We start from the raw sequence: 12,957 nt of genomic DNA, 5'->3' as shown, positions 1-12,957 counted from the left end.
GCTGCTTCTTGCCTCCCCCCTTTTTTTTCTCAGGTTATCATGGCGGCCGGAGGGGCTCACGTTGCCAAAGGGAAACCTGCCTCCCTGTTACAGGAGCGGGAATGGGAAAACGCGGCCAAGAAGGCGGCTGAAGGTATGGTCAGGTGTGAATAGAAATAGCATGGAAATGAGCAGGCGTGTTTCTGCAGTGCATGCAGAAAACGAGGTTTGTAGGGCAAGAAGGACTACTCAGGGCTTTGAAATACATGGTGAATAAAATGGAGAGGAAGGCAGGATGATCGAGATTAGAGAAGATGAAATGCTGAAGTTAGGTGTGTGGGGGTGAAGAGACTTCTTGGGAAATTATGCTCAGGAGTGTAATTCAATAGTACCCTTAATAAATTAATCCTGGGGTTTTTAGAGTGGTTTTTTTCTCCCATCTATAGTAAATGCGTTTATCCGCCTCTGTATCCAGCAATTATAATCGGTGGAAGTCGAGCACAAGCAAGCTGTTCGTTCATAAAGTGAAGCAGTTGGTATTGCAGGGTATGGCACGTGTTACTTTTGGTAAAGGAAAAAAAATGAATCAGTTCTTCGTTCAAAGAACCCTTCCCAGACTTGGTTGTCTTTGAAACTATAAGTGAATGGGGGAGACGAGGTTTGAAAAAAAGGATAACGAAGACTCATGTAAATAAATATTGTCGACATTATCATAAAGCTTTTAGGTAGGAAAAAATGGTTTCATTTTCATGTAGTGTAGCATTCTCTGAAATACATAACGGAAAGGAAAGTGCATGAAGGATTCTTTCTCACATTTGGCCAGGTGGACAGACACATTCCACTATGTATTTTTTTTGTTTTGTTTAGGTAAGACTGGAAGAATAGTTTTCCTAGCAGCACAGTCATTTATAGCAACCAGTCATTTTATGGGTATTGGTTACATCCTAGATCAAGTTATGTAGGTACCATGATATTCTAAACTGAACTTGGTTATTCTTTCATGTTGCAAGCAGTTATTTGATCCCATTTTTTATTTACAAAAGAGTGGGTTTTTTGGCTTTCGAATTCATGAAGAGTTTTCTTAATGTCAAGTGTGATTAGAAACTATGAAAAATACATGCTTATGTTTTGGTTTAATACCTTGGATTTTGAATTCCAATCTGAATTGGAACTTTTTGACAGTTTACTTGGGAAAAGGATTGTGGGATTTTATCATGGGTTTTGGTGCCCATTACAAATAAATAACAACAGGGCTAAACAGTAAAGGGTGTTGCTTCTAGCTGGGTAGGGGAGAAATACTGTAAATCCTTGATTTAGTGGATCTTGGTTTAGCAGGTTTCCAGCACAACAGAAAATATGTGTGTATTTTCTATGCCTGCATAAAATTCTGTTTACCATTTTATGCACATATTAAATGCATAAAGTACACATTTATAAAATCCTATTTGGATTTAACATTCTGTTTTGCTTTTCTCTGATTAGTTAAATCAAAGGTTGGTTGCATCTTGAAAGTGAATGAAATAACTCGTTTTCCTTAACTTTCAATCTAGATAATACTGGTAAGAATAATACAGTTCTCTATTTCCCACGGACTGTATTCTACAACAGGGATATACTGTAGGCAGTGCAGGCTGCATGGGTAAAATGCAAAAATTACAGGGAACTATTTAGCAGCGTATTAGCTATTTAATGAATTCAGTGCTGGGATAGATTTTGAAAAGATTCTATACAATATTTCTTTTTCTATTGTAATTAGACCAATTTTTGTTTATAAACTTGTTTACTTTTTTCTATGTGCAAATTTCCTCATTGCTAGTAAGATAAAGCAGTTGTTCAGTAAAGATTGTGGATACTGTGACCTTTTTGGTATAAATGTATATTTTTCTGATTTTACATTTGAAATTTCAGACCCTATGACTTGACTATATTGTAAATAAGTGCATGGCACAAAGATAACAAGCATATATTGAATGTAAAAATAATTGCAGGCCTAAATTCCAATGGCTTAACTCCGTATTTCATGAGGAGCTGAAATCCAAGCCTTTCTATTGTTACTAATATTGTAGAAGCACAATAATATACTTGGATGTATGCTCTTCTGGGAATGAAAGAGTTAAGAATATTTATTAGAGGGACTGTTTTGAACTTGGCTAATGTAATTATTTTCTTCAGTGTTCAGATGCCATTTTTCTACATACACAACAAAATATATTGTCATGAAAATGTCACATTTAAGAAAAATGATAGGCAATGCTTGCCTTAAAATATTCAATGTTATAATTATATAATACTTTTTATATTATAATACTTTTTAATTCTAGATGAAAAGCTGAAGAAATTTAGTGAACTTTGTCCACTATAAGAGTTGCTGATGTTTCTGTTCATTATCACTGTAGTTTCTATAACCCTTGTTTAATACGTTTTTAAAGAGGCAATATAAGTACCTAATTGATTTGTTCAAGTCTTAACAGGTGTGCATGGTTTCTCAGTATGCATGGTTTCTAAGATCGTACATGTAGGCTGAAAATGCCAACCTATATAGCTTATTCTTACAATCTGGTCACATTAAAGATAGGTGGGAATACATACAGTACTATTTACCAACATATCATTCATCTACTTGGTTCTTGTTAGTGTCAAATGATTTCTGCAAAGACAGGGGTTTTTTTGTGCTGCTGAACTGGCAATATGTTTAGCAATATACTATAGTTAATCTTGGTGGCTTGAAAGCATTTTGGAGATATCCCTGGATCCTTTCTAATGACAAATGATATAAAATACATTATAGTGATTGCTTTTACCTGAGCAATGCATTATGGCAAAAAAAAAAAAAAAAAGAATTAGTCTTGTGTTAAGCACTAGTGTAATCCTAGATAATTAGGAATTGTAAGGAGAAAGTAATATACCTGATACAGAGATAGGACATTCTTTGCCTCTTCTTTATGCTCAGCACAGAAAACAAGCTAAAAGCATAGGAAGGTGCCTCTGTTAGAAAATCCTACATGCTGAGCACACTAGATGTTCAACTTGTCATTGCGTAAGACTGTATTCCCATAGTAACCTGGCTCATTTTTGAATGTCAGTAACATACAACACAAGTAAGTCATTGATTCCCTAGTAGGTAACTTAAAGATATAAGACAATTTAGGTTAACTCGAGGCAAGATTGAGTTAGTTGAGACATAGTGTCTTAATTGTTAATTGAACAAACACTGAGTGACAAGTTACACTGGGATTTAAAGTATATATATTCCCATTTTTCCCTGTGTAAAAATGGAACTAGAAATTAACAATTTCAATTCCTTTTTCTCTTAGGAGTGAAGGCAGGAACATGTTCCATCTTAGATGTTGTGGAAATCTTGGGGTAAGTAGATAACTGCAATAATCTATGTTCTACATACGTAATATATATTCTGATGTCCAGCATGTCTACGTACTAATAGAGCAACATAAAGGATATCAAAATTGTACTAAAATTTTAAGAAATCAGTCTGATTGAATGAAGTTAGTGATTTTTTTTACCACTAATGTATACTATGCTATCCAAGTATGAAGGACACATAAATCTTCACAAGATTTCATGTAATATGCACAAGATTAAATATAATAATCTCTTTGTACATATACTAAACATTCTGTAATAAAGACTAGTTTTAGTAGAACCAAAAGGACTGTGATTTTGAGGTTGAATAAAGGACAAGTGGATGTGGGGTTGGGAAGGAAGATAGAGGGAAGATTAAATAGGCTTAGGTGGGTATTCTGCAGTTGAATTCAAGTGTGAGCATGATTCTAGGGAGGATAGTGATGGGAAGATTTTCCTGATGGATTGACACACATGTCATACTGAGTGTGCCTCTTAAGACCAATCTACATTTCTTGCAACCAAAAGCCAGATCACACTACATGACTTGATCATGACTTGCTGGAATGGTTTGGCCAAATCTCTCAGATACAGTGTGTTTAGTCTATGTAAAATACAATTTTTAATGTGAACTGCTAATGATAACTGTATTTCATAAGGATATTCTTATGGCTAGCTTCTGGATTTTAACATTTACTTTATGTCAGGAGTCCCCAACCTCTGGGCTGCTGCCCACCACTGGACCTTGAGTCTTTCAGAACCAGGCCATGGAAGTGGCATGTGAGCATACGCATTCTTATCATGGGAGTAGCAAGCAAGCGCATGTGCACTCCATTTGTGCAAGCGGCGGCATGTGTATCTGTCACTCGCGCAAATGTTGCGCACACTTACCCATGCATGTGGGTAGCCATCTCCTCTTCCCCTGCCCCTGATCCACAAAGCTAACAAGATTGAGGAACTCTGCTTTATGTGATACCCTGTTCTTTTCATTAATAGAAAAGGTTGTCTTTTCTGCATTATTTGGAAAAGGCAGGATCATGTAGATGTTTATGAATGAGACATAGAGGTGTATTTAGTGGCATATCCTTTACTTCTTTTTCATATTATCACCTGTGTTTGCTATTATGAGTCAAGTGGAAATTTTTGGAAATTATACAAAGTGTAGCTCATTACATATCAATCAGATAAAAAAGGGAATATATAGGAAAAAAGGTTATTTTGTTCTTTTTTTAATGGATACACATCTGAGACAGCATTTTCTTTAGGTTGTTTCTTTATTTTTATTCTGTGTAGTTTTAAGTCACAGGTAATTGTAGTTTTCTTAAATTATAATTTTTCTGTGTAAATTGTGAATTCTGCATAATTTCAGCCTTCAGCCTTAGCATGAAGATATTTGTGTGTATAATATTATGAATTGTAATAAATTGAACTCCCTGCAGAATTTATTTTTGAGATTCTAACAAATTCCTATTTTGTAGCAGATCAGCACCATCTTGCGATCTCCCTGAAAGTTTTATTTTGCATTGCCTTGTAGATTTTCAGTTCAGTTACAAGACAATTTTGTAAATCTTTTTCTACAACAATGAATGTATGCATTTTAAGGTGCAATGTAAAAATGCAATTTTATTTCTCTCCTTTTTTTAAAACAGTTTGAGAGAGAAAGACTTGACTCTTGCTATTCATTTACTTCTACGCTACATTGCTGGGAGGGATTGTTATTGAAATTATTTTCATTTAGACACTAGAAAAGCAATACTAGTTTTGAGAGTCCTCTTGTTCTTTCTGACTAAGTAAGGAGATGACAGCAACTGATTTGCCCCCCAAAGATGGGTGATGTCAAGAGAAATTACCAAGCTGCTACATCAAAGCAGAAGTGGAATCAGGGTGTAAAATCCAGAGGGCTTCTAGTAGGAGGAGTTTGAATGTTCCAACTTTCTAGCCTACAGGCTCAATTATTATAGTGTACCTTAGTAGCAAGAGACAGTAGCTGGCTATTAAGCCAACATAATATTTGTCAACAGCCAAATAAAAGGGAAGGAATTAGCAATTTAGTTAGGTGACCACTTTGGGATAAAGGTAAGAGTCCCTGCAAATGTTACTCTGCTAGTCATTGTCAATTATAGGGGCAATGTTTATCTCTGGTTCAAAGCCACTGAGCCAGCGCTGTTTGAAGACATTTCTGTGATCAGGTGGCCAGCATAATGTCATGGAGTGCTGTTACCTTCCCACCGAAGTGATACCTATTTATCAACTTGCATTTGCATGCTTTTGAACTGCTAGGTTGGCAGGAGCTGGGACGAGGATGGGAGCTCACCCCGTTGTGTGGCACTCGGGTTTCAAACCTGGGCTGCTGGCTTTCCAGCCGATAAGCCCAGCGTCTTAATCACTGAGCCACCACCCCATCCTACTTTTGGGTGGGCCCCAGAAATACTCTGAATTAGTCAAAGAATGTAATAAGGACATCTCAAAAAACATTTCTTGCCTGAAAAGAATAAAGAAAGAATGACAGTTGGAGGTTCAGAAAAATATATGCATATGTTAATGATAATTTATCAGAGCAATTTCTGATGCAATATAATTAAAATTGTGATTGATCAAGTAAGAGAAATCTCACTCCAACTCCTTCCTGCTAATACAATATTTTCCTCTTTACTTGCTTGATTCTAAACATTTCCTCTTTTTTTCCTAATGCAGAACTCCTCTGAAGAATGAGGATTCTCAAGTGCGGGCACAGGGCATTCAAGTGCTCTCTGAGGTCCTTCTACAGTGTTATTCCCTCCTCCAAGAGCAGGAAGGTGGGACAAAATATAATTCTCACAGTGAGCTAAATTTCCTCACCAGGCACAAAACTTCCCTCAGTTTTTATTCAGTGTTATTCAACGATCAGGAGCATATGTGTAGGCAAATATAATTCACTGACTTGGTAGCCTTTGACATGCGCATCCTTGTGGGGTAAAACTGAACTGTAGGATCACATATACAACTATTTTATATTTTGCGATACAGATAGTCCTCAACAGGGAATCCCAGTCTAGCCATTCTCATTGTCCTGCATTCTGCCATGCCAGCTGATTTTCAGTGTCTTCATCCTGGGTTTGCACAAAACTGTTTGCCACACCAGACCATCTTTGCAAGACCCTTCATGCCATTTTCCAAATAATGCACAGACTTGTCCAAATAGTACGTGTCCTCACAAGGATTTGGAAGGCTTCAAAGTCTTTCAAGAAAGCCACACACAATTTGGACAAGACTGCATGCATTCTCTGGCCAGCCGCTGCCTTGCAAAAAAGTCCAGGGCCGGCCTGCTTGGTCAGCAGCAGGCATAAGAAAATAGCAAAGGGCAGCAAAGGGTGCAGAACAAAGGGGCCAAAAGAACAAGGAGTAGAGATAGGCAGGTGGAGGGAGTTGAAACATCCCTCTGATCATAAATGCAGGCTGGCTGCTACATGACCATATTTTGATCACCTGGCTATGTAGGCACTGCAGTGCAGTGGCTATAACTTTGGTCATGGGTTGTAAGTCCAATTTTTTAAACACTATCGTAATTTTGAATGGTCACAGAACAAATAGTCATAAGTTGAGGACTACGAGACATTCACTCCCTCACTCCCTCTCCCTCCCTCTCCCTCTCTCTCTCTCTCTCTCTCTCTCTCTCTCTCTCTCTGTGTGTGTATGTGTAAAATTTAGAATGTTTTAATTTTATGTGGTTCTTCCTCATCCTTACAAACACTTAAACTGCAGTGTGATTTACTTTTTACTTTATCTTACCTTTGTGGCAGTTTTGAGTGCCCGAAGGCATTTATATGTACCATGCCACTATTAACTGGTGCATATGTGATAAACAATTATGTTTATTTGGAGAAGATAAGAAGCATCTTAATATTAAACAATATCTCATATGTTCAACCAAAGAGTAAGACTATGTAACTTTTTGGATTTGAAGGCAAAAAGAAACTTTGGAGTGAGAGCAGAGAGCACTATTGTGTGATAGTTACAATTGGCAGCTGGTCCCTGAAAAAATTGTATTGCTATAATAGTTTATGTACTTCCCTACTTCGGCACATCTTTTTGCCTGGAAATCTAAAGCACTGCATGCTCCTATTTAAAGGAGTGAGGTGAATAATTTGTAAGTTTAACAGGGAAGCGAACTGTAGTGACACAAAAAGAAGAGGGATTGATTGAATTGTTTGGCTGTTCCTGAATTGAGAATGCATTATGAATTTTGGCATTTTTGATTCTGTTTACAAACATATAATACTATCCATAAATGCACATCATCCCTGACAGTGTTCATCACTGGGTATTTTCTCAGGGCCTCCTTAACGTAGCTTACAGCTGTCTCAAGAGAACATTCCTTCTTGTGTTTGCCGTGCTAAGAACAAATGATTGGAACTGTGATTCTGCACTGAGAAGCGTGCTTTGTGATAAGTGGTTGGTTATGTGCAGTTTGTCTTCTGGAGTTTTTCTTTGTTATGGGAACTGTATTTATCATCACCAAATGTTTAAATGAATGTGGGAGTACCCAAAGGAAGATGAATCTCACATCATCAAGAAATCTGTGATACTTCTTTATTGCCCATTTTTGTCCTGTAGTTCCAAGTCTGACCAAGATGTCAGTTTGTTAGCTTTAATTCCTAATGTGTGATTTGAAAACTTGCTTACTAATATAGCACAGTGGCTAATAATGTTTTAATTGTTAATTATAGTAATATTAATGTTTTTATTCCAGTGACCCAACTTGTCTTGTTCTATGAGAACCGTCTAAAAGACAATCACCTTGTCATTCCTTCTGTGCTGCAGGGACTAAAAGCTCTGGTGAGAATTTACTATCAGTGATACATAGTTCATTATGTGAAATTTCCAGGATCTAAATGACAGTGGCTATCTTTGGTGTGTTTCGTGTGTTTCTGTATCTTTTTCCCCCTGTATTTTCTTTTTCTCTGGACTTTGATTCCCCCCACTATTTTTCTTAGTTTATATTAGTGTTTTTTTTTATCTTTGTAAAATTATTAGTAAAAATGTGTACACCTTTTCTATAAAAATAAGTAGCAGAATCTTCCTAACAGAGATGAATGACTTAACCACAATTTGAATTAAATCGACTTTGCTGAGATTCTGATTCTGAACTACTGCAGATAGCCATCTCTTAATGAAGTTGGACATTTATCATATTTTTTCCTCTTTTTAGAGCAAATGTGTAGTGTTAGCTCCAGGACTGGCAGTTTCTGTTCTCAAAGCTATCTTTCAGGAAGTTCACGTTCAGGTGAGGATGGAAATCCTTTACATTCTGTATATGTGATTCAACATTCTTTCCAACAGTCATTATTATTGCACTGCTTATACTGTATAGCATCTCATGCCTGCAGTGACTAAATATTAATATGTAGCTAGGGGCTTTCTCTTCGTTTTGGTGTCAGAGACTGAATATGTCAAATTCTGCTAAAGAATCTTTATAATCCTTTGCAAGTTGAAGTCACGTTCTGATCCACTGATATTATAATAGAAAGAATGGTCTCCGTGGTCTGTTCAATGACTCTGGCATATATAATGCAGATATGACTTATTAGATACATTAAATGTCAGTTCAAATCAGTTTTCTGTATAAACGTTCTTAATTGCTTCTGACATGTTCTTTCTTACATTCTATTTCTCAAATGATGTCCTTATGTAATAGCATAATTAAAACAGGGACAAAGTGAGGCTGGACAACTGACCCTTGAGATTAAATCTAAAACTATTAATATTATAGGTCTTACTGTTGTATATAGAGGTATGACCACAATTGAGCCCAACGTTTCTGTTGCTAAGAAAGACAATTGCTAAATGAATTTTGCTCCATTTTATGACCTTTCTTGCCACAATTGTTAAGTGAACCACTGCAGTTGTTAAGTTAGTAACATGATTGTTATGTGTATCTGGCTTCCCCATTGACTTTGCTTGTCAGAAAGACGCAAAAGGTTGTTGCATGACCCTGGGACACTGCAGCCATCATAAATATCCACTGTAATCAGTTGCCAAGCATCCAAATTTAAATTAGGTGCAACATGGGATGCTGCAATGGTTGTAAGTGTGAAGAATGTCACACATAGCTCTTTTAATGACATTGTAACTTTGAATGGTCGCTAAATGAATTGTAAGTTGAGAACTATCTGTAATGTGTGAATGGAAGTTCTTATGTGCATTACACTTATATTGGAACTAAAATATCTTGGGGTTCACAAGAAGCAGCAAAGTATATAGAGCTGCACTAAAAATGAGACAAAAAAAATGGAATGAAGAAAAGTTTTGACCATCTCTGCACTAATACAGATTGTAGGCATAAGCTTTGACTTGCATTTAATTAATCTGAATTGTCCTCTGTACCAGTAGATAAAGTACAAATAAATTTACCTTAGAAGAAATGGAAATAACAAAAGAGTCTAATAAAATATGATTTTAAGAATATGTGAATAATGATTATTTGAATAGCCATGCCTTTCTTTTCTTTTAGTCTATGCTACAGTTAAATCGTCATACTGTCTATAGTATCATCACTAATTTCATGAGCAACCGAGAGACAGGTGAGAAGAGTATTTTTGGAAGTAATTGAGTCACATGTCCAACTTGAAAACCGTGGAGTCTTATTTGCTGCTTTTTTTCCACAGAGCTAAAAGGTTTAGGTGCTGATTTCACCTTGGGCTTTATTCAAGTGATGGATGGAGAGAAAGACCCACGCAACCTGTTAATAGCCTTCCAGATTGTTCGAGACATCATTGTAAAGGGCTATGCACTAGGTAAATTCAGCTCAAAGTGAAGTTAATCATCCAAAGAAAAGCTTGTGTTACCATTATAACAAATGCAAAATGTATTGATTCAGGAACAAAGTGATTGGAGAACTCCATATTCAGTTCCTTTCCAGATCATCCCATTGGAGGTGAACAGGAAATTCTGTTCACTAGTTTCCAGAAGCATGTCCTTCGAACCAGAAGCTGTTTTGAAATGTTCAAAGCAAAATGAGGGTATTTCAACCAGTTTACCCCTCAAAATATCTTAAGCAACTTCCAGTTTGGATTATTTGTTTGTGAAAACAGTCAATCTACTCTCTGGAATGGCCGTGTCCAAATGGAAACAGAATGTTCTTGAACTATCTGACAAGAGCTATGTCCAGATTGGAAGATTTTAGAAACCCCTAGTTCTACCCTCTTAGTTATGAGAATTTATTCTAGTAAGGAGGGATATTAAACATGGAAAATAGCTAAAATACATTTAAAGTAAAAACCGTTGAATCAAAGTTATAGATTTTCTTGTGTTAAGCTCTAAGACAAATCTCCTGAGTTGTGGGTGTTCACAGTTATGTCACCAGGTGAACTTCAAATATAGATCCTGTCCAGAATTTGAGCCTCTATAATTTGCAATGACTTAATATGAAATTGTGACTCAAATGCCATACTGTTATGTTTATAATTTTCAGGGCCTTTTGCAGAAGAGCTGTTTGAGGTGACTTCCTGCTACTTCCCTATTGACTTTACTCCTGTGAGTGAATTGTTCAGATGACAAGTTTGTCTTATAACCAGTTCTCAAACTGAAATATGGGTGCTGAAACGTAACAATATATGCTATGAAGGATATTTTTTATAAAGAGGTTTATTCAACAAGATGACTTTCATAATATCTTCAATCTTTGATTTTGTTCTAGCCCTCCAATGATCCTCATGGAATCCAGAGAGAAGACCTGATTTTCAGTCTGCGGGCAGTGCTGACCTCTACCCCCGTTTTTGCTGAAGTATGACAGTTTTAATAGGCGCAGTTATTGGATAACGTGAAAAGGGACATGAATTTTCATGACACCATTTCTCACTTATAGTTAAACTTATTGTTACAATGCTTTTCAAGTAAATTGTAATTGTTGTCGCTCCCTGATTCATACAGGTGCTCTTTATTACAATTTTGATATGCTGACTCTAGTAGAGAGCTTTTTGTTTATTGGGCTTGTTTTTACAGTAGAGAGAAAGGAAGGAAGAAACAAAATTACTCTCTTCTGAGCCTTTTGGAATTCCAGCATATTAGTGAGGCTGTTTCCTTCTTAATATAGTAGCTTTGTTCACCAATTAGTTTTGTCCTGCAGATCTTTCTGAACCTGGTTAATCCTGCCAGGGGTTCAGCTTCAGATTCTTCCTCCAGCTTCTATGTGCTTGGATTGACACAATATAAATACAGCACCTTCAACCTCCAAGGGTTTCTACCATTGTCTAAGATATCTGCCCTTTTATACATTGCTCACCGGTGCCCAAATTAGGCAAGAAGCTTCTCAGTGTTTACATGTTACTTTACACACAGAAAAAGGCCCTCAGCCTTGGGACAAATCTATAATATGTAGATTATGTCATTCAGATCATCTCATCCTGCCATAAGAGGTTGAAAATAAATCCACCAACACTGATATTCGGGAAAGATTTCTGATTTGTTAATAGTAAGGAAAATTGTTCCTAGTACATTCACATTCAAGCCTAATTACTGTAATGTCCCTGGATGCATCTGTGTGGTTTTGTTGGCATGATACAAAAGTGGTTTAACATTGTGTTCTTCTAGAAGGATTGTATTCTTCTAGAAGGTTTTGTGTGTGTTTGCGTTTGTTTTGTGTGTGTGTGTGTGTGAGAGAGAGAGAGGGAGAGAGTAGATCCCCCCAATGTGCTTTTTAATACTTTTTTCTCCAAAATGTGCTTTTTGTTACTTATTCCTCCTATAGTTCCTACTTCCATTGCTCATTGAGAAAATAGACTCAGATGTACAAAGTGCCAAGCTGGATTCCCTGCAAACCCTGGTGAGAGCATTCAATAGTGATAATTAAATTTGCCTAAGCCATGGGAATTAGTTTTACTTTATGCCCAAATGGTACAATATATTGGCAATTAAGACCCACAGCTAATTATTTCTATGTGAATCTCCTTACAGATTGCTGCGTCCAAGATCTATGGGCATAAAGAATTGAAAGAATTCCTCCCTAGCCTTTGGTCATCCTTGCGCACAGAAGTAAGAGGAAGTAGTATATTTTGAGGGGGGTGGGAAATAGACTGAGCTTCCAGGGAACGGTGCATTGTAAACTTTTCCACTCTACTGCATGAGGGACTTTATACAGTTTTACAGTGAATAGTTGTGAGTCGTATAACATTTAAAGAAGCTATGGAGAGAAATGGAAGAAATAGATTAAGCTTGCTTTTTAAAGACGTCTGTAATACTAACTAAATATATCCATGGTGGCAAAAACAAGAAGATCTGACTCCACCTTTTTATAGGTGTTCCAGACAGCAAGTGAGAAGATAGAAACAGAATGCTTGTCTGCTTTGCGAGCTCTGTCAGCATGTCTGTCCCGTATGGTGCTTGGAGCTGATGATGAGGATCTTCTGGATTCCTTTCTTAGAGGAGTTCTGCAAGGTAAGCCTTTACATTGTTTTTTTGCTCCTATGATATGTATTCTGTTGTTCCTCCTTGACGTGCTGTTGAACACCTTAAAGAGAAAATAGTTCATGATTTGGGTCTCAGCACTCAAGGAGAAGGTATCAGAAAATCAGATGCAGAGAATTTTTTTTTAATTAAATTTTAATGCTGTTGGCAGTCATCACCCTGGTGGAATAAATACAA

General features: G+C 36.7%; 1 protein-coding gene across 2 annotated transcripts in view; it reads left to right on the top strand.

Moving 5' to 3' along the window:
- The first annotated feature begins 3 nt into the window (after positions 1 to 3).
- MMS19 (MMS19 cytosolic iron-sulfur assembly component) overlaps positions 4 to 12,957 on the top strand; it is a 27,845-nt gene continuing 14,891 nt past the window's right edge. The window contains exons 1-13 of one of the 2 annotated variants that reach the window (XM_087964704.1): positions 21 to 133; positions 426 to 525; positions 3,294 to 3,342; positions 6,034 to 6,134; positions 8,069 to 8,154; positions 8,528 to 8,602; positions 9,830 to 9,899; positions 9,984 to 10,112; positions 10,790 to 10,851; positions 11,015 to 11,101; positions 12,065 to 12,139; positions 12,271 to 12,348; positions 12,612 to 12,750. In XM_087964704.1, the coding sequence (XP_087820830.1) occupies positions 429 to 525; positions 3,294 to 3,342; positions 6,034 to 6,134; positions 8,069 to 8,154; positions 8,528 to 8,602; positions 9,830 to 9,899; positions 9,984 to 10,112; positions 10,790 to 10,851; positions 11,015 to 11,101; positions 12,065 to 12,139; positions 12,271 to 12,348; positions 12,612 to 12,750 (1,048 nt within the window). In that variant the 5' untranslated portion in view covers positions 21 to 133; positions 426 to 428. Of the gene's footprint in view, positions 134 to 425; positions 526 to 3,293; positions 3,343 to 6,033; positions 6,135 to 8,068; positions 8,155 to 8,527; positions 8,603 to 9,829; positions 9,900 to 9,983; positions 10,113 to 10,789; positions 10,852 to 11,014; positions 11,102 to 12,064; positions 12,140 to 12,270; positions 12,349 to 12,611; positions 12,751 to 12,957 lie in introns of both variants that reach the window. The other variant, XM_026673969.2, reaches the window with a different exon arrangement.

This window comes from Notechis scutatus, chromosome 4, assembly GCF_049901735.1.
Source record: "Notechis scutatus isolate UNSWTSFEM ecotype Mainland chromosome 4, rNotScu1.2, whole genome shotgun sequence".
NCBI classification, from domain to species: Eukaryota; Metazoa; Chordata; class Lepidosauria; order Squamata; family Elapidae; genus Notechis; species Notechis scutatus.
This window is presented reverse-complemented; position numbering and strand designations above follow the sequence as displayed.